The sequence below is a fragment of the Gossypium hirsutum genome, chromosome D07 (assembly GCF_007990345.1).
Source record: "Gossypium hirsutum isolate 1008001.06 chromosome D07, Gossypium_hirsutum_v2.1, whole genome shotgun sequence".
Taxonomy (NCBI): domain Eukaryota; kingdom Viridiplantae; phylum Streptophyta; class Magnoliopsida; order Malvales; family Malvaceae; genus Gossypium; species Gossypium hirsutum.
In genome coordinates, this window is record NC_053443.1 from 51,562,247 (window position 1) to 51,583,624 (window position 21,378).

Consider the following 21,378-nt stretch of genomic DNA (forward strand, 5'->3'; position numbering starts at 1 on the left):
AGAAAATTAAAGAGGCAAATAATAGACAAAAGCCAAAATATTTCATAAGTAAATATTACTAACTTTTTTTTAACAAACTCATTGTAGATTTTGATCATATCTATTCTTTTTGGCACAATGTTTAGAACTATCCATATCCCCTCTCCAATTCATGAATAGGAGGATAATGCGCTTCATCTCACTCAAACCAACGTCCTCCTACATTGATAATAATACCTATGCCAATTGAGATAAAACTCAATCCGCAAATATTATTAACTTTTAGTTTAGTAATTTAGATTTATTAGAGTGTTATTAGAATAAAAAGAAAATAATTCTTTATCATTTATGTTAATAGCTTTTGAATATATAAAATTATTTTTTCATAAATATATACATTTAATAAAATTTTATTCCAAAATTATTCAATGTTAAAAACTTTTGTTTTTAACAATTTTATCAAAAAAAATCATTTTCAAATGCTTTAATTAAAATTTCACTAAATTTATTAATTTTGAAGTTTTGTAAATATTAATTAATTTATGTGGTGTTTGGAAATCAAGATTTGGGCAAAAAGAAATAGATTTAAATTTTCTAATCTATTTTTTTTGTTTGGATATCTAATAAAAATTATGGATTTGAATTTGAGCAAATCCAAGCTCAATTTTATAAATCATAAATTTTGAATCTTAAAATTTGAAATTTGAAATTTTTAAAATCCAAATATCATAAAATTTTCTTTCTTGAATCAAACTATATCAAGTTTGTATAGCTACAATTCTTGGGACTATGATAATATTTGATTTTTTCAAGATTTTAATATAATTCTAACTTTTTTTAGTTTAACCCCCAAAATTTAAGAATGAAATAAAAAACTTATCAAACTTTCTACAGCTACTTTGGATAAGAATGAAATAAAGCTTAAATCTAATGGAAGCCAAAATTTAAATTTAAATTTAAATTATTAAAATAATGTATGTGAATTAATTCAAATTCTTATATTTGAAATATTTTATTCCCAAGCAATGATCTAGAATTTCAAGTTTAAATTTTTAAAATTCAAATATAAGTTTCAAAATGTTACCTAAATGTTGAATCAAAATTAGTCTAAGAGCCAGTTCTTCATTGCTTTTGAAAAGTACTTTTGAAAAGTGCTGTGGAAAAGTACTTTTGAGAAGTGCTTTTGAAAATTTTGAGTGTTTGGTATTGTTGTCAAAAAGTACTTTTGAAGAATAAAATGTCCATTTTAAACATGATATTGTAAAGTAACAAATATGTATTTAAATAATGTTCAAATTAGTTAATATTATGATATTTATGCAAAAATATAAAAATAATTTATTATAACTTATTGTTAATATTTTAATATATAATATTAATTTTAAATATTTCTAAGTAGTTAATATTAATTATTTATTAAATTTAATTAGAATATTAAACTATATTTAAATATTTAAATATAATAATTAAATATTTGTAATTAGATATTGACACAATTGTATTATTATAAAAATTATTTTTTATTTTTAATTAATGCTTTTAACACATTTGTATTATTTTATTTTAAAATGTATTTGAATATATAACTTATATTAGATATTAACATAACATAGAAAACATAAACCTAACAAATTAAAATATTACATATATTTGGATTGAAGTTTTTAAAAATGGATAATATTTATATATCAGATATAAATATTAAAAATTTTACAATTGTATTTACAATTTAAAGTGAATTCATTAAACTAGAAGCTATAGCATCTCTTGTTAATTCCATTTCAAAACCACTAAAATTGTTTGATTCACCATCATCGTCACTTTCATCGTCGTCGTCGTCGTCGTCATCATCATCACTTCCTCGACCATGCGCATTTTCTGAATCAATATTATTCTCATATGCCCAGTTAATATCTTCGTGTTCCATAAAATCTGCATCATTTCGACCGACATGTTTTCGGATAAAATTGTGTATCGTCATTGTAGCAACAATGATCATCGTTTGCTTTTCAAAACTATAACTTGACATATCCCTTAAAATGGCCCATTTTTTTTCAAAACATCAAAAGTTCGTTCAATCACACTACGTAATGATGAATGTGAATGATTGAATATCTCTTCTTTACCAGATATCGGTCTACCTCTACGAAAGTCAGGTAAATGATATCGCTGACCTCTATATGGTCCGAGATAACCTTTCATTTGAGGATACCCAGAATCAACAAGATAATATTTTCCTACAAGTCATAATATAACAAACAATTAATTCAAGAATTTTTTTAATAAAAATTATCAATTAAAGAACTTATACTTTATTATTTAAAAAATCACATATAAATAAAATATCTAACCATTTGGAGGGTGCGGAAATTTGTATTTTGGATCTCGAATTGCATCAAGAAATATTCTAGTGTCATGTGTCGATCCTTCCCATCCAGCCATGACAAATGTGAAACACATATTAAAATCATATACTGCCATAACATTTTGAGTCGGGATACCTTTTCTTCCAATATAGGGAATTTTTTCATTTGGTGGAAGAATAGCCGCAATGTGAGTACCATCAATTGCACCTATGCAATCCTGAACAAATAATAATATTAATCTCGTGAATATTTTTAGTCGACCAAATATATTAAAATATAATAATATAAAATTAAATTTTAACCTTAAAATGCGGCATATATCTAGAATCATTACGTATTTGTTCGGGTATTGAGCTAAAAAAAGGATCTGCGGGTGCAATTAGATCAGTGGCCATCCTTGAAACTTTCTCAAGCATAACTGCAAAGTGTCAACTTATTGTTTATCCAGATCTTTGAAATCTTTCTCGACATTGGGAAACTTTTGCACCAGTGCCCAAGATGTATAAAAAAATTCCCAACATTTCAGTAGAAGATATGTTTCTTGAAGTTTGCAAGTTGTATCTTGTCTCCAAAACTCTCAGCAAACTTGTGAATACCATTTTAGACATCCTAAAATTAATCATGCAACGTGATTCGTGCCCGTCAAGGATCTCTCGGATCCATGTCTCACCTGATTGTTTTGAATCCATGCATGGTTGCCTCAATATATACTTCTCGTAATATAATTGCACGGAAGAAGATGCAACAACAAATAATCGGTTAAAACATTCCATGCGTTGTAAAATCTCTTTCTTTTCCCTTTCATCGTCACTTTCATCACCGTTATAATCATCGACTGTACTCATCACCTGTGAATAAATTTTATATCCAAAATCACATATAAACAACTATTGATAAAACTAATTTAGTAAAAAATAAGTAGAATATAAATTCAATATCTAAAGACCAAACATAAACAACTTTTAATAAAACTAGATTACACATAAATAAGTAGAATATAAATTCAATATCCAAAAACCAAACATAAATAACTATTGATAAAACTAGTTTAGCATTGTTGTTTAGTCACATAATAGAAATCTTTGAACCCTAAAAGATCAGAAAGTTTTCAACTATCCTCCATTTCCATCTTAAGCCACAAAGCTCTAATCTTGGGATTAATTGATAAAAACATAATTCGATTGTCCTTATTGAGCAATAATCTAAATGCGAAAAAGTATAGCGGACTAGCTTCTGGAACTTCTTCCGACATGCTGTCAAGCATTTTGACTGCTTGTGGAATACCAAATGGATCCATAACAGGAGTCAAACTAGATGTCGCTTGACTCATACAGTCAGCTGCATTGCATAATTTTTCTATTTGATTGGACAATCTTGCAGCCCCTTCAATTTGCTTTGAGGATTTCTTTCTTCCAGTTTTAAAATGTGAACTTGACATCTCAGGGTTTTTTGTTTTTTTGACTGTTTCCATCAATTTGAACATCATTTGAAATGTGAACATCATTTGAAATGTGAACATCATTTAAAATGTGAACATCATTTCTCATATTTTATTCTTCATTCTCTTCAGGCATTTCGTTGTTAACATCCTCCAAAAAATCAGTAGGGAGTGTACCAGAAGAATGTGCCCATGCTTTATCACCTGTTGCAACTATCCCCATGAACATTTGGTCCAACTTCCCTTCGAATTCAGGATCAATGCCCGATGTTCTAAATTTTTTAGCTTCAGGCACAACCTACATATAAAATGATTATTTAATAATAGTAATTATCAATAACATCATAAATAAGAAAAAAAATATTTAGAATTATTAATGTACCTGGAGCCTACTCTCCCACCATTCATCCGATGCATCAACGGTTCTTTTTATAGGATTCCACCCTAAACCAGTATCTTCACCTTTAAGTTTTTTCCAAGCTTTCCATTCTTTTTTTAGGGCATCCCACCTATTTTTAAGTTGTCTTTGTTAAAAACCCTTGCCCGTTTCTTTCTCAAAGTTTGTCATTATTTTCAACCATCCATCTCTTGTGAAATGAGTACCAGGCCTATTGCCTTTCAATATCTCTTTAATACAAATATCACAAAATATTTCTGTCAATCTCTTATCCTACATTGCTTTTACTTTTTCATCACTAACTTCAACAACCGAAGTACTCATCTATTGCGTATACGTACAAATTCGTTTCAGCCAGTAAAGCAATCAAGAAAATCAAATGTCACATAAGTATATATATTTACATGTATATCAAAATTTTAACTATATACATGAACAAATAACAGTAATAATGATAATAATGAAGTAATCCAAGAAATTGATTAACATGGTAAAATGATATAACTTTATCATTACCATCATTAAAAAATGAAAAAAATCACGAGAACACATATTAAAATTACTCTTGATGAACATTTATAGGCACAAGTTTGTAATTAATATTTATGTAATTATAAGTTTGTAATTAATATTTATGTAATTAAAAATAGTTTGTAATTAAGATGATTATTAATTATTATTATTACTTGTGAATAAATTTTAAAGTGATTTGTGAGATTTTAGTCACTTTGTTTCATTCAAGAAGATCTAACTCAGTTTTGTTTAAAAAAAAAATCAACTCAGTCAAAAGACCTTTTACATTCTTTTCTTCTCTCACGCCTCCTCTGCCATTCTCTCATTCTCTTCGATAAAATTTTCTCCCCCATCTTTGATATCTTCTTCTTTTTTTTCCCTTCTTTTACCTAATTACTTCCCAAATGTCTCTTCAGATTGCTTGGGACTTAGCCCAAACCCTGGTTTGTAACCTAGGAATGGATCTATGGACAGATGACTTTAAATGGTTTGTTTGGTTTCTCATTCGAAGTGCTATCTATGGATATATTTTGTATCATGCATTCTGCTTCCTTAGAAGAAAAGTTCCAGGAGTTCTTGGTTATGGACCTATACGTAAAGATCCAAACATGAGAAAACTGCGGAGAGTGGTATTATTTCCTTTCCTTTTTAATATTGCCTTTTTACTTTATTCTATTTTTTTATTATAACTACAGCGTTTTTATGAGTGCAAATTCTTATGATGCTGTTTTGGTAGAGGTTTTCTTGTGGCTTTGTTAGGCATTTGTTTTCTATACAATGGACTTTTGTGGTCTGGTATTAAGATTGTTTTTATCTTAGTTTGCAGAAAGGCTATTTTAATTATAGGTGGAGGAGGATCAAACGCAAGAAAAAGGCTGGCATTGATCCCATAAGAACTGCTTTTGATGGAATGAATGTTCGATTCTGACACACAATTTAAGTATTCAATAACTGGAGTTTTCTATGAGATTATGTTTTTATGCAACATTCTGACATTATAGGACCAATATTTGCTAGGCTACACCTCTAAACTTAGGAACAATGTTCGTTCCCGTGCTCGGGGAGCTGGAATCAGTTGTAGTTATCGTGTTGAACGATGCTGCATTGTTAAGGTTACAAGTTTCTGGTCTTTTTTCCCTTTATTCCATTAGTTTTTAATAAGGTTGTGGAAAGTTGATATTTAAAATAAATGATTATAATATCTTTTGTTTCTTAAATATTGTGTTTCTTAAATATTGTTTCTTAATCTGCAGATTCAGCTATGATCTTCTAGAAGCCTCTGAATTTATTTTACATTGCCTTCTTATTTAGGGAGTTAGGTTAGCTAGGTTGAGTTCTAGACCACCTAGATTTTATTTTGTTTTGGGGAACATTACAAAATAATTTCATACACTTAATTTTTGGCATATGGTGTTAATGAAAAAGAAAAATAAGGTATAAAATATATGTTTTAAATATTTTTCACATCTACTAATGCTATGTTATCCCGCTCCATCAGTTCTATGTACCATCTTATCTTAGTTGGCAAAGAGATGCAAAGTGTTAAACCACATGGCATTTTTCATCCAGCTAAAGGCTTTAATTGGATATAAATAATTGTTAAGGAGCTCAATTTATTGCAGTAAAAAGAATAGGCACTTTGATGATATATTTAATTAATTAGTCATTTACAGAGCTATTTGATAAGGATGGATCAATAGTACTTTGAAATAGAGTTTCAAAAAAGTGTTCAGCATTTTTCAGACATTTTGATTTCAAGTTTCTGTTTTTATGCTTGGAAAGCCAATTTTTAGCTTTTACAGAAGCTCAATGGCTCTTCTTTTTCTTTCCCTCCTGTAGGATCCAACCCTATATTCGTGTTAGTTGAGCTTTTTGATGTGCAGACTCTAGAAGCTGGGCCAAACTAGAAAATGTTCTTCTCACATTAGTATCATGTAATCATTTTAAGATCATATGATATGACACAAGAAGGAAAGAGTTGAGAATATAGAGTGAAACAATGTTTCTTTCTCTCTTTATTTTTCTTTAAGTGTTCGCGTCCAATGCATATGCGGACATAAGTATAGAGATATGAACATAATATCTGTCCTCTATTATATACTTGGATAGTTTTAGCAATCTCTCCCATTTTATGGAAGACCAATAATCAATTGGAAAAAAAATTATGCAATCAATGTCATGAACATAATATCTGTCCTATGTTATATATTTCTAAGGTCAATGTCATTTGAAATTGTTTTAAACTATTCAACTATAAAAATGTTGCATTTTAACTTGTTAGCATGAGCATGTAAATTAATCTGTGCATTGTAAAGATCCTTCACTTGAATTATTAGATTATACGAACCAATCAGTTTTGAATTATTTCGACGATATGTTTCTTATATTCGGCCTATCAATGGGGTTAAGAATGTCATAAACTCTTAACCTATTACTGAAAATTGCAATAACTGTGATATTGTAAAGTCCTGTTTGGTTGCTGAGAAATGTTTGGAAACTGGAAAATTAATTTCCAGTATTATATTCAAAATTTTTAACTATTTGAAAACTAACCAATTTGAACTATATGTTTCTTGTCTTTGGCTTGTTAGTGGAATTAGAATGCAATAACCTAATGCTGAAAACAAAATCTGTTAAATATAGCTATTATGCTTTTTAAGTGTTTTTTGTGTCACATTGATTTGGACTTTGGTATATTAGAATGACTGAAGTCTAGGCTCTAATTAATTCATTGACTGGTTTTTGCCTTTTTAGCTTGAACTTTACATTCATTTAAGAAAGATTTGCTTCCTTAAGTTAGATTAGAAGGATTGAACTTGAAACTGTTTCCTTTGTGAAGGTTTGTGCTTTACCACCTTGATTGGTCTGTTGTTATACAGGAACTTAAATATTGCATTAAGGGATTTCTGTATTTGGTGGGAGTGGTAGAATATCGAATCCGGGTTTTCAGAACAGATGGATACGGATAGAGAGAGACACGGAGCCAGAGAAACAGGTTTTCTATTTTAACTCAATATTTTTAGTTTTTGTTAGGATGAATGCATGGATTTCAACCCCCCAAATAAATAAAGCATGCCAAAACAAAGAAAGGGTTAAATTTCGGTTTGGCTTTTGGTTCCAGAAACCCTATGCTAACATCATTTGTTTTGTCCATTATCTTAGCAGCCAATATCATCTGTTTCATCATGCATAAAAGTTCAGGCAACAAAACTCATCTTATGAAAAAAAATATAAACTCACCGGTGGTGGAGAAGAGGAACAAAGCACCAGCAAAGGAAAAAAGAACCAGCACCAGCAGAGGAATAAAGAACCAGTGTAACACCCATTACCCGTATCCAACACCGGAATAAGGTACGAGGCATTACTAAAACACATACACTTGTAAACGTATTAAACCGAGTTATAAAATTTCATCTAAATTAAAAATTTCAAAATAATTAACATGCTTCTATAACTTTTCACAATATATCCTCAAAATATTATAATCATAATAATTAGGGCCTACGAGACCCGATACATACTCATGCAATTCAATTCGCAATTTCTCATTCTCACAATTTAAATCATATCACTAGCAATTTCTATTTAATTCACGTACAATTCAATGACATTAAGTTCAACACTAATACGTATTTACCATTTATCTCAATGTTCATCGATTATACCATTCAATAACACATTTATGAAATTCTCAATTTTGTAATAAAAATATCACTTTAGCTTAAATAACAACATCATCCTGTTATAAATACACAATCACTTATCCATTTGCTTTAATTCTTTTGGGCCCATTTGTCACTTACCATCCTTAATCAAATTAGGGAACGGTTACAGAAAATTGAGTACTTTACTTCCTATTGGCCATAGTATAACTATGGTCTTGCGTATGATCACTTATCACTTGTCCCTGATCAGATAAGTGTAGCTAGGCTACCACTTATCACTTTGTCACTTGATCAGATAAGTGTAGCTAAAGCTACCACTTATCACTTTGTCACTTGATCAGATAAGTGTAACTAGGCTACCATTTATCACTTTGTCACTTGATCAGATAAGTGTAACTAGGCTACCACTTATCACTTTGTCACTTGATTAGATAAGTGTAACTAGGCTACAACTTATCACTTTGTCACTTGATCAGATAAGTGTAGCTAAAGCTACCACTTATCACTTTGTCACTTGATCAGAAGTACTCAAATTCGGCATTCCGCTTAATTTGATCATTTATTCAGTTTTCGCATTTTTATTCTATTATCATTTCAACAATAAATATATATTTCATCATACATTATATAAATTATGAAATTAACATTTAATCATTAAATTTCAGCCATATGAACTTACTATTTCATTATCTTTCCACACTTGTTCCTATGCACATTACACAAGATATAAACATATCATTCAACCATAATTGCAAGCTAGTGTATTTAAACATAACTCTTTTTGGAACTAACGACATGATAAACCATTAATGACATTATTTCATGCCAAATCATATACCGAATATACCATACACATACTATGAAATTTTATTTTCACACATGAGTTTAAATCATGACCAATAATACACAAATATATGCATCACTCATATTTCATCGTTTATCAGTTATAATCAAACATATGACCAATTATACAGAAATCATTCATATATTTCCCAATTTTCCTCCACCTCCTCTCCATTCCTCATCCTTAATGTGTATAACACATTTAAACAACATTATTCGCACTTTCACTATTTTCTTGTATGTAAAATTCGAGCTGTCCGTCTGAGTTAGAGTCACTAAATTATTTTTCCCCAGAGCTAAAGAACTTCAAATTAAGATCCGTAAATTTTTCCTGAAACTAGATTCATAAATATTCTTACCATAAAAATTTTAGAATTTTTGGTTTAGTCAAATAGTACAGTTTATTCTTTAAAGTTTTCCTTGTTTCGCTATCTGACAGTTCTGACCTCTCTTCACTAAAAATTAATTATCTCATTGTACAGAATTCAGATGATGTTTCTGTTTAATTATTTTGAAAATAGACTCATTAAAGATTCTAAAAATATAAACTATAACTCATAATTATTTTTTTACAATTTCTAAAAATTTTACAAATTTAGAACAGGGGATTCCGAACTCATTCTAACTCGGTCTAACTAAACTTCAAATATCTCAAAATTTACAATTCCATTACTTACACTGTTTCTTCTATGAGAAACTAGACTCAACAAGCTTTAATTTAATATTTTATTCATCCTCTAATTAAATTCCCATAATTTTTAGTGATTTTTCAAAGTTAGACTACTCCTGCTATCCAAAACTGCTTTAGTCTAAAATGTTGATTTTCATTTTGCCCCAAATTTCGCAGTTTATACAATTCGGTCCTTTCTCAATTAACCCTTCAGTTAATTTAATTTTCTCAATTAATGCTTTATCTAGACATTATAAGTTGTTACACAACTATTGAAATTCAGAATTTCCACATATAACTCTATCTTCAAACTCTTTTACTATTAGGTCCCAAACATTCACTTTCAATTCAATTCTTTAAATAAAATCAGTATATGAACAATTTAAAGCTCTAATTCCATGCTAAATCATCATATACTTCCAGCACATATTCATAGCAACTTTCAACTTCTTTCATAGAATCAAAAACTAATGAATTCAACAAGTGGGCCTAGTTGTAAAAGTCACAAAAACATAAAATTTTCAAGAAATAATCAAGAATTGAACTTACCTGCAATAAAAATAGGAAGAACCAGCTTAAGGAAACCCTTCTATGGTGTTTTTGCTGACGAGAATGTAGAAAAATAAAGAGAAATCTAGATAATTCCACTTTGGTCCTAACTTTATTAAGTAAATTTTGTAATATTCCAATTTTGCCCTTAATTCTCCTTACTTTGTTGCTGATTTCATGCCTTTGCCGTCCAGCCCAAATAGACCTTGGGTCTATTTACCTTTTAAGCCCTCTTCCTTTTATCATTTAAGCTATTTAATCATTTCCCATAATTTTGCATTTGTTACAATTTAGTCCTTTTTGTTCAATTAATTATCAGAACTTTAAGATTTCTTAACGAAATTTTAATACTAACTTTTTAACACTACATAAATATTTATAAAAATATTTATGGCTCGGTTTAAAATCCCTGAGGTCTCGATACCTCATTTTCGTTTTTAATTATTTTAACATTTATTTCTAGTGTACTATTCACTATTTCAAAAAATTTCCTAACTTCACATTTAACTTATACTCACTAAATTAATAATATTTTCTACCCATTTGTCGAATTTAGTGATCTCGAATCACCGTTCCGACACCTCTAAAAATTCAGGCCATTACATTTTTTCTCGTCGGATTTGTGGTCCCAAAACCACTGTTCTGACTAGACCCAAAATCGGACTGTTACAACCAGCACCAACAGAGGATCAAAGAAGCAGCAGAGAAACAAAGAACCAGCGAGAGAAGAGATGAGAGCAAAGAAGTAAAAGACAAGCTAAGAAGCAGTAGTTTGTATGTGGGGCTAAAAAAGTAAAAGACCAGCTAAGAAGCACTTTTTGGCCGGAAAAGCAAAAATTTTCTGCTTTTTCATCTGCCCAAAAGTACTTCAAGAAAGTTAGTCTACTGGCCCCAAATGAAGTATGTTCTTCATTAATTTTCACCCAAAAGCACTTTTAGGTGTAAAAGTGCTTTTCAACCGGATTAAAGAACTGGCCCTAAATCTGAAGTGTTGAAGTTGCTATGATGAGTACCTAGTGCAACGCCCATTGTTATTTGGTAGTGTTCATCTCGTAACTTATTAGGTGTTGAAAATTTTTGCTAACAAAATTTTTGAGTTGTGATTTTTGCTGATATTTTGAATATGTAAGTCCAACTATGATGTCCAAACCATCTATAAAAATATATATATTGAAGAATTAATTTGGATAAGGTTAAGCAAATCGGCATCCTTGTTTTGAGGAGATTGAATTAGATTGGGTAAACTTGGTAACATATCTTGAAGATGAAGACTTATCTTGGACTTATTGAATATATTCTTTGAGCTTATTATCTCTCCATTTTGATGGAAAGATTGACTGTAATTAATCTAGCATGTTAGCAAGTCTCGAATGCTTATATAGCTGACAGTGCATTTGAAAACAGGTGAATTACTTGATTTTCAACCTAAGTTTTCAAATGAAAAATTTAGAGGAGAAATCTAGATCTTAAGTGTAAAAGTCAAGTGGCTAATCTAGTTAGTATTAGAACTTGAATCACTAGCTATACAAAGTATTAAGATAATAAACTACATAATTATATTGCTGTGTTTATCTTTATTCTTTAGCAGTACACTGCTCGTAGCACTCTTCTAACGCTACTAAAGCATTCTTACAAATATTGTTCTCAATCCTCAAGCGAAAGTAATCAAAACCCATTGAGCAGGTTAGAATAGTAGGAGCTCTTCATACCTGTTTTTTTATTACATCTTTAATCACTGTTCATAAATATGAATTTTATAATTCACAAATGAAATCTTATACATATAAATAGTCTTGAATTTACCCGTTTTCCACTCCAAAAAAATTTGACATGTAGTCCAATAATTTGGTTAGACTCTTGAAGGCCCGTTAGTTGTGGGCCGAGCTTGTTTGCATTCATCTCTTTTAAAGTAATAGTATTAACGGTTCAAGTTCCATATCCAAATGCAAAATGTCAGCTCTTCTATTCACAAAATCAACTCTGACAAGAAGCAAAGATGAAGTTTATGTGGCAGCAGTGGCACTAAGAGCTACAAAGGGACCAGCCCAGCTTTTGATGTCAACTGCTTACTCCCTCAGTGTCTGGGACTTGCAACACTTCATGGTCATCATCAAACCCTCTTCTCCTCTCCTTTCTCAGGTTCTTTCCTCTTCATTACCTTCCCATAATTTTTCTGCTAGTAGGAGCTAGCTTTGTCTCAAAAATCTAACTGAAGCAAGCTGCAATAAGTACAACAGCCCTTATCATCCTTTGAACTCATCTCTCTCCATTTTAATTCAAATAAATTCTTTATTATTTATCTTTGGTAATATTTGTTTAAAATTTTAGGGATATTCAATCTGAATCTGAAAATTTTAAGTGTAGGCCATTGTCTTTGATTTTCAACCTGAAGATCCAGAGAACATATACACGGCACTTGCTGCTCTGTCTGGTAGAGCAGTACCAGGTTTGCTATAGTAGACTTCTGCCAAATTTTATTTATTACTATCACAATTCATCAATGTATCAGATATCAACCTTCCAAAATTGAAAACTTATACATAGTACATGCGATTATGGTTTAGTTAAAATTTTGGGATATAATTATAGTAACACTTGGAATAGGAGTGGTTCTTACAAGGAAGTTAAGGAAGCTGCCGAGGAGCAGATGTTGGTTCGTTGGATATGCTGAAGGGAATGCTGTTGATAAGGCCTATGACTTCAACAACACATGGGAGGTTGATTTGAGAATTGGGCTTCATGACTGTCGAGATTATACAAATGGTACTAATCTCATTATTCTTCTTCTCATTTTCTTAAGTCGAATCCAAATTTATTAGCATAAACCAATTAGGCTAAGCCACTTTGGATTCATTTTCATGCTTTTGTTGATATAATTAGGGTACTAATTTCTCACTTGATTGTTTGGGCTCTAAATTTAGTTCCCTTGAAATGTAAGGATTGGTTGAACAGCTGACTGGTGAAAAACTTGTGTTGGAGCATCTGAGAAGGAGAAATGGTGGTCAGAGTTAAATCATTACTTTTTATACCTCGCTTGATAATAACTCATAAGCGATGGCATCCATGTCTTTGAAGGAGCATTTGCTGAAACATTAATCACTGTCAATTCCATGGAATCCAGATTGTAAAAATCTCAGGTTAAGTAGTAGAAAAAGAATGATCTTTTTATAACAAGGAAATCTATTTGTCATGAATCTCATTATAGTATACAATTATAGAATGTTGCATTATATGTATTTTTTATAATTAATGATATATATAAACTTTATTAAAGAAATTATTAATATAAATATTTTGATTATGAATATGGATAACAATTTAACACAATATTAATTTTTAAAAATTTTGCTAAATTTTTTAATATATAAAATATTATATTATATCAGTTCTATATCACATTTATAATATAACATACAAGTAGTTATTCTATATCATAATCTAATATGTAACTATTCTACGTAACTTTTGAATTACCAAAAATAGATAAAAGTATTAAAGAAGTCTTTGGATTTAGAAGTAGATCCCATCTCGGCTATCCTATTGAAAAAATGGGTAAATTAACTCTTATACATTTCGAAAGGTATGTTAATTTAAATGTTTAATTATTAATTTGGTCTCTTCCTTATAGTTAAAAATATCAATTTTTTTTATTTTTTAACAATAATTCTAATTTTTTTAAATCTTAAAAATAAATATAAATTATTAAAAATATTAAAAATTATGTTAAAATATTTTTAAAAATAAACATTATAAATAAAAATTTATAAAAGTTCAAAATATATATGTAAAAAAATCTTAAAAAGTTACAAAAAAAATCTTTAAAAATTTTATCAAACTTTTGAGTTGAAACTTAAAAACCATCGTCTTTTTACAAGACTTAATTCCGTATTTTATAAAACCCATTAAAATAAAAAAGATTTCCCATGCTTGATTGAAGCCAAGAATAAATAAATAAAAACTTGATTGAAGCAAAAAAAAAAATCGACTAAAAGTTTTGATTAGAGGTGATCATGGGTCGGACCGGGCCAGGTTTGGATTGGGCCCACATAAAATTTTAGGCCCGGCCCGAAATATGGGCCTAAAAATTTATCCAAGCCCGGCCCAAGAGAAAATTGCTAAGCCCGAGCCCGGCCCGGCCTAGCCCATATTAAATATATATATTTAATATATATAAAATATAAATTTGATTAAAAATAAAAAATATATATTTAATATATAATTCGAGCCGGGTCGGGCTGGGCTCGGCCAAAAAAATTTACCCGAGCCCGGCCCGTTTTCTAAACGGGCCTAATTTTTTTGCCCAAACCCATATTTCGAGCCTATATTTTTACCCGAACCCTCCTATTTTTCAGGCAGGCCGTCGGACCGGGCCGGGTAGCCCAACCCATGATCACCTCTAGTTTTGATTACTCACTTTCAAATTTCTCATGCTTTTGTTAATGTTTAGTTTTATCTTGGTCGCCCATGCTTCGAGCTAAAAGATGCATAAAAATTTATTTAATGTTTACTTTCTTCTACTTTAGTGAATACTAATTTTTGCACCTATGCTTTTTGTATCTCTTTATGGTGTGTAATTGTTGTTATAAAATTTCAATTACTCATTTTTTCATCCCCTTAACTATTACAAATTTCCTCGTTTGAAGATATTAATATTTACTACTCTAAGAAGCTTTAATTTAATGAGGTTAAAAATTTCTAGGTTTTAAATTTTTAATATAAATTTTTAGGTTTTGAACAAGAAATCCATGGGTTTTGAAATTTTAGAAAACAATGTTTAAAATTTATGGGAAGAAATAAAATATAAAAAGTGAAATTTTAATTTAAAATAAAATCTCAAAACTATCAACACGTTTCCAAATATGGCGAAGTAGCGAAAGGAGCTCATTGTCTTTATCTTCTTCTTCATCGCCAAAAAGAGATGCAAAATCGAAAGATTTTTTCTACTGTAAATGTGTTGTTTATTTGATTTAATTTATTTTTATAGTTATAAAACCATAATTTTATTGAAATGGATGCTTATAGAATTGCATTGGAGAGCATATTTAAAAGGTAAAGTTAGTGTCTCATTGCATTAGATAGTTCTCATAAAATCGAGAATCTTATTGAAAATGAAAATGTTTCTTTATTATTGAAAGAGAGCTCAATCAAATTTTCAATAAAAAAAATACCATGATTCATAAAAGAAAAAAAATTCTTTGAATGTAAGTTTTGTCTTTAATAAAATTTTGTTTGATCTTGTTTTCATGGAAATATGTTTTTATGTCTTAAAAGAAAAAAAAAGGATAACAAAAGATAAAAAATATGGATGTTTTTAAAAAATATATTTTTAATACCTTTTAAAAATATTATTATGTACATTTTAAGAATTTTTTTAAATTTCTTTAGAATTATGGTTATTTTTTTTAAAAGTATCAAAGTAAAATTTTAGCTATTGTTCAAGGGCTAAATTAATAATTAACCATTTAAATTAACGTGTCATGTCATCCTCTTAATGGTAGTTAACGGGCAAGTGACCAAAATGCAACAATTCGATAAAATTAGTAACTATTATGTAAGTTTTGAAAGTTGGGTGACCGAAATGTAATTTTAAACAAAGTTTAGAGATAATTGGTGTAGTTTACCCTAAATTTTTAACTTTTTAGAGTTCTTTTGCAAGTGACTTAAAAGAGTGTAATCTTTTTCTTATTTTAATATTTTACATGTGTTAGTCGATGGGTTATAAAGGGCTAAAAATGAATTTTTTTAATGTTTAGAGTTAAGACTAAATTGACAAATTTTGCAAATATTGAAGGTCAAATTTATTAAATTTTTTAAATTAGAACCAAAATGAAAAATTTTGTAAACATTAATTCCTAAATTTTTTGAATTTTTAACATAATTTTTAATATATTTTTAATAATTTATATATTTTTTAATTTTTTTAGAATTGTTGTTAAGCAATTTTCTTAAAAGAATCAAAATGATATTTTATCTATAGTTCATAGAACAAATTAGTAATTAATCATTTAAATTAACATTTCGCGTCATCATTTAACAAAAAAAAAATTAACAGAAGGGTTAATTTGTCTATATGCAATTCACCCCTAAATACAAGAGCTTCCCTAATACTTTTACCACCAAAATTACCGTTTATTGTTTATTATATTACCACATTAACATTTGCATTATTTTTATCATTATTATATTCTATATATTAAAAATATTTTTATTAAATTTATAAACTCTAAACCCAAAACTAAATGAGCAAAAGCCGACTAAAACACTTAATCATACAACCTAAGGCAATTCAATGAAATTGATTCTGTTAAGGGTGGGTTTGGAAGGCGATTGGGTGCAGTGCGGTGCATTTAGCTTATTTTTTGTCTTTGGAAGGCGATTGGGTGCAGTGCGGTGCATTTAGCTTATTTTTTGTCTCACGCTACAATATCGCTACAGTATCGCTACAGTATCTAATCTCACCGCCACCGCTATTTTTACACTAACCATAAGTAAACATACTGCCCATCCAAACTCACCCAAAGTTAGTTTCAATTTTGGGATGATTAGAGAGATCAGTTAAAGCATGTTATCTTCTTAAATTTATATATATTTAAAATATTTATATTTAAATAAAAACTCAAATATATTATATTAAAGTCTAAATTCACTCTCAAAAGCTATAACTTAAATAAATATAAACTTGTTATTTAAAAACTCAAATCTAGAGTATAATAATTTATAGATAAACCCAAATCCGTAAACATTAAATAATTAGATTTTTAAAATTAACCCAAATCTAATTAAAATTTATTTTAAAGAAAAGGGTTAATATATATTTTGGCCTTTGAATTTGTCCATTTGTATTTAGTTGGTCCTCGAACTTGTATTCCGTCAACTAAATTAGTACCTCCGTACTAATATTTTTAGTTTGTACTGATGTGGCATTGCTAGAAAAACCAGTGGTGCCACATGATAGCCTATCAATATGTCATGCGACAAACATAAATTAAAAATATATAAAATAATTAAAAAATTATATTTTTACATCATGAACTTGGACAAGTTATTGTCCAGATACATCTGTATCTGGACAACTATTTATCTAGACAACCTTTTGTCCAAGTCCACTTTAAATGTGATTTTGGTAAATTTTAAATTTTTTTATAAAACTCAAAATTTTAGGTTATTATTATTTTGAAAAATATATAAATTTATAAAAAAAAGTTAAATATGTAAAAGCCTATAAGTTTTATTCATTTTAAATTATTCATTCACTAAGTTAAAAAAAAAACCCTAAATTTTTTCTCCAAATCTTTTGCTTATTTTTGTTTTTGCCTAGCGGCAATGTTAGCCTTCGGGTTAGCTACCGCCCGCCTTTTTCTCCTACTCATCAACCCTTTTTTTCTTTCTTCTTTTCATTCACTCCATGCGTCTTCTCTCTTTTTAGTTTACTGATCTATTTTGTGGGTATCTTTGTTGTCTTCACAAGTTGTAATGGACAAATGATGGTGCCTATCATCGTTGAAACACCATCGACCACCAACAGTTTCTTTTAGAAAATGGGTAGCTCTTTGTTGACCTTTTAGTCTGTTTCTATTTTAAGAGTTTCAGAATAATAAATGATTTCATGAGTCGATTTGGACTCGTGTTATCTTAAGTTTTATATATATATTTGTTTGCTTTTCCATTATTTAATAAGTCTTCACTTTTAGAAGTTTTTGTCTACTCCTGTAGTACGCCTTTTAGTCTTGCTTATGCATGTAGTCTTGCTTTTGCGAGTAATTTTAGGGTTGGTTTTGTTGTCGTCCCATCTAGTTTGGTGGACGCTCGGTTCTTTTGTTGATTTATGCCCACTGTTTTGGACCATCTGGGGTTGATTTCCTTATTGTATTAAGTGATTGCAATCACTCTTGATATGTTGTGCTTGAGTTTTGACCGAGCCGATTGTCAACGTGCCATAATGTTCTATTGATGCTGAAGTTGAAGCTTTTGTTGTGTTGATGGAGCTTATCCTTTACCGCGTACAATGAGTGTTTGTTATTTTTCTTCCTGAATTGTATGGTCTTATGAATTTCTCTTCAAAAAAAAAAATTCATTCACTAACTTTTATAAACATATATAAAAATAATATAAGTTATAAATTTGTATAATATATATTTTTATAAATTTATAAGCTTTTATATATTTATATAATTTTATAATTTTATATTTTATATGCTTTTCAAAATAATAATAACCTAAAAATAGATATTATATAAAAAATATATAAAAATCACCAAAAACACATATGGAATGAACTTATACAAATGGTTGTCTAGACATAGATGTATTTGGACAACCATTTATCTATGTTCATTTGATATGAAAAAAATTGTATTTTTTAATTAATTTATATATTTTAAATTTATGTTTGTCATGTGGCGTACTGAGAGGCTGCCACATGGCACCACCAAATTGGCTAGTAGTATCACGTCAACACAAACTAATAGTGTTAGTGTAAAGGTACCAACCTGATTGACGGAATACAAGTTCATGAACCAATGAAGTCCAAAAAAAAAGGACCAATTAGAAGCAAAAGGACAAATTCAGGGGTCAATATATATTAACCCTAAAAAAATTATGTTTTAGATAATTTTAGTGATAAATGCGATTTAAAATTAATTTAGTAATTATATTATTAGTAGTTCATAATAAATCATTTTTAATCATTTGAAAAAAAAATTATTAATTAATTTTATTATATTTGACTTATTATATTATTTAATTAATGTATTATTACTATTATATCACTATTATTTTATAGAGTAAACTACATAGATGATCCCCTGATTATTAGTAAGTTTCTTGTTGGGTCACCCAACTTTAAAAGAAAAACAAAATAGTCACTCAAGTTATCTTTTTTGTTTTTTTAGTCCTAAACCATTGAAACACTAACTACAACTAATGTGACCGTTAATTTAATTGCTTTGCTTCCTTTTCATTGTTTCGCAGGGATTAAATTGCCAAGTTCTTCAATTTTTTTGGGGCTTTTCTTTGCAAGTAAGTTCTTCTTGGTCTTTCTCCATTTTTCTTTTCCTTTGGTGTTTGCATATTAACTGTTGTTTGGTTGTCGAGAAAATTTTGAATGTTAGTATTGAACTTTGCATCTTGGAAAATATTGGAACTTTTAGTCATGTTTGGGCTGCTGAGTGGACAACAACTAATGTGTTTCAATTTCTTTGAATTTTTAACTTTTAGAATGGCTAAATTAGATTCCTTATCTTGTTAGATTTTGTTTGAACATTTGTTCTGTTCAAAGGTGGCAACAATAGCAGCAACATGCAAGAAACCATGCAAGGCAGACGTTGTATGAAGAGAACCAAGAAACCAACAGATGCATGCTAGTGTCTACTGTGTAATTCGACAGTAGCTTGTTTTATTTTGTTGACTTTTTCTAGTTAATGTTGTAATCATTTTTTGCTTTGGTCAGCTAAGATTAATTGTGTGCTTAGCTGATTTTATAGTCATCTTAGGTTGTCATTATGTTGATGTAAACCTTTAGACACTTGCACAAGCAAGTCTTATTTTCTTTCAATGTATTTTGATCTATTTATGTATGTAACAATGTTCTTATTCGGGTAATGAAGAAATCACTTTGTTCATTCAATTTTCTTTCTGTTTTGCTTCTGTTTTAATCTTTCAAACACTTCAACAATTGATTTTGATTGTTTTTAAACCTTATTGCTGAGTTAAAAAACCAACAAATGATATCGAGAGCCTATTGTCTTTGAGGGCCTCTTGTTGTGTGCTGTGTTTGTTGAAGCTAAGTGTTTGAAAGAAAAGAAAGAGGAGTTATCTTTGTTGCTCAGTGTTTGGAAGCTGTGTGAAGATGAGGTTTTCACCACCACCTCCACCTGTGTTTGCTGGTGAAAGCTATAATATATGGGCTGTAAAAATGAAAACATACCTACAGGCACATGACCTGTGGAATGTTGTTCAAAATGATACTGAGCCACCACCCTTGAGAGCTAATCCAACGATATCTCAGATAAGGCAGTATAATGAAGACTGTGCAAAGAAGTACAATGCCATGTCATGCCTTCAAAGTGGAGTTTCAGATGTTATCTTCACAAGGATAATGGCCTGTGACACACCAAAGGAGGCTTGGGATAAACTCAAGGAGGATTTTTAGGGTTCAAACAAAACCAGATAGCAACAAATGATCAACTTGAGAAGAGATTTTGAGAATTTGAGAATGAAAAACTCAGAAACCATCAAGCAGTATGCTGACAGAATTATGGCTACTATCAACAACATAAGACTGCTTGGGGATGATTTTAGTGATCAAAGGGTAGTTGAGAAAGTCATAACAACCCTGCCAGAGAAGTATGAATCAAATATCTCTTCCCTGGAGGACTCGAGGGACTTATCAACTATTCCCTTGACAGAGCTGATAAATGCTCTCTATGCACAAGAGCAAAGAAGAGCAAACATAATGGAGGAGTATTCTGAGGGTGCTTTTCAAGCCAGGAGCAGAGAGAGCACAAGCTCGAGCTCAAATCACAAAGGCAAGAAGCCTTGGTCAGAAAAGAAAGAAAAAGGGAATAAGGAAGCTGCCAAGAAGAAATTTCCACTCTGTGCTCACTGCAAAAGAACAACTCACCTTGAGAAATATTGCTGGTACAGGCCTGATATTCAGTGTAGAGGCTGCAAACAGCTTGGCCGTATTGAAAAGTGTGCAAAAACAAACCAAAAGCTCAGTCACAACATCAAAATCAAGCTCAAGCTGCTGAGGACATCGAGGCACATGAAGAACATGTCTTCACAGCCTCCTGTTTTGCAAGCTCGAGCAAAGTCAGCAAGATTTGGCTGATTGATAGTGGATGCACTCATCATATGGCTTCAGATGAAAGTATGTTTAAAGAGCTTGACACCTCTTTTGAGTCCAAAGTCAGAATTATAAATTGTGAGCTTCTCAAGGCTAGAGGCAAGGGCAAGGC

At 29.8% G+C, this 21,378-nt stretch overlaps 2 protein-coding genes and 1 long non-coding RNA gene across 12 annotated transcripts; 1 reads left to right on the top strand and 2 right to left on the bottom strand.

Annotated features, from left to right (window-relative positions):
- Positions 1 to 1,989: 1,989 nt before the first annotated feature.
- Positions 1,990 to 2,790, bottom strand: LOC107956810 (putative nuclease HARBI1). Its single transcript, XM_041097802.1, has 3 exons — positions 2,648 to 2,790; positions 2,331 to 2,562; positions 1,990 to 2,216 (listed from the first exon to the last, which is right to left on the bottom strand). Exons 1-3 carry the CDS (start codon positions 2,759 to 2,761, stop codon positions 2,014 to 2,016), a joined length of 549 nt encoding a protein of 182 aa, XP_040953736.1. The 5' UTR covers positions 2,762 to 2,790; the 3' UTR covers positions 1,990 to 2,013.
- A 1,232-nt stretch (positions 2,791 to 4,022) lies between these two features.
- On the bottom strand, positions 4,023 to 4,468 carry LOC107956809 (uncharacterized). The gene is made up of 2 exons (XR_001700268.2): positions 4,166 to 4,468; positions 4,023 to 4,081 (listed from the first exon to the last, which is right to left on the bottom strand). It is a non-coding gene; the product is annotated as an uncharacterized lncRNA (long non-coding RNA).
- A 458-nt stretch (positions 4,469 to 4,926) lies between these two features.
- LOC107955035 (uncharacterized) lies at positions 4,927 to 13,697 on the top strand. Of its 10 annotated transcripts, none has more exons than XM_041097805.1 (9): positions 4,935 to 5,322; positions 5,513 to 5,609; positions 5,695 to 5,805; positions 7,573 to 7,688; positions 7,859 to 8,044; positions 10,977 to 12,559; positions 12,785 to 12,866; positions 13,025 to 13,183; positions 13,359 to 13,697. In XM_041097805.1, exons 6-9 carry the CDS (start codon positions 12,371 to 12,373, stop codon positions 13,430 to 13,432), a joined length of 504 nt encoding a protein of 167 aa, XP_040953739.1. In that variant the 5' UTR covers positions 4,935 to 5,322; positions 5,513 to 5,609; positions 5,695 to 5,805; positions 7,573 to 7,688; positions 7,859 to 8,044; positions 10,977 to 12,370; the 3' UTR covers positions 13,433 to 13,697. The 10 variants fall into 10 exon arrangements, 8 of the variants coding, with proteins under 8 accessions (XP_040953739.1, XP_040953738.1, XP_040953737.1 ...); XM_041097804.1 differs by having other exon boundaries at positions 5,711 to 5,805; XM_041097807.1 differs by having other exon boundaries at positions 4,950 to 5,322; positions 5,520 to 5,609; positions 5,711 to 5,805.
- Positions 13,698 to 21,378: the final 7,681 nt, after the last annotated feature.

Excerpts from the sequence above, each read along its gene's own strand:
- LOC107956810 (XM_041097802.1), bottom strand. The coding sequence starts at position 2,761 with ATGCTTGAGAAAGTTTCAAGGATGGCCACTGATCTAATTGCACCCGCA. Across the intron at positions 2,563-2,647 it reads GATATATGCCGCATTTTAAG|GATTGCATAGGTGCAATTGA; the intron begins GTTAAAATTTAA and ends TTATTTGTTCAG. Across the intron at positions 2,217-2,330 it reads ATTTCCGCACCCTCCAAATG|GAAAATATTATCTTGTTGAT; the intron begins GTTAGATATTTT and ends TATGACTTGTAG.
- LOC107955035 (XM_041097803.1), top strand. The coding sequence starts at position 12,371 with ATGTCAGCTCTTCTATTCACAAAATCAACTCTGACAAGAAGCAAAGAT. Across the intron at positions 12,867-13,024 it reads GTCTGGTAGAGCAGTACCAG|GAGTGGTTCTTACAAGGAAG; the intron begins GTTTGCTATAGT and ends CACTTGGAATAG. Across the intron at positions 13,184-13,358 it reads CTGTCGAGATTATACAAATG|GATTGGTTGAACAGCTGACT; the intron begins GTACTAATCTCA and ends TTGAAATGTAAG.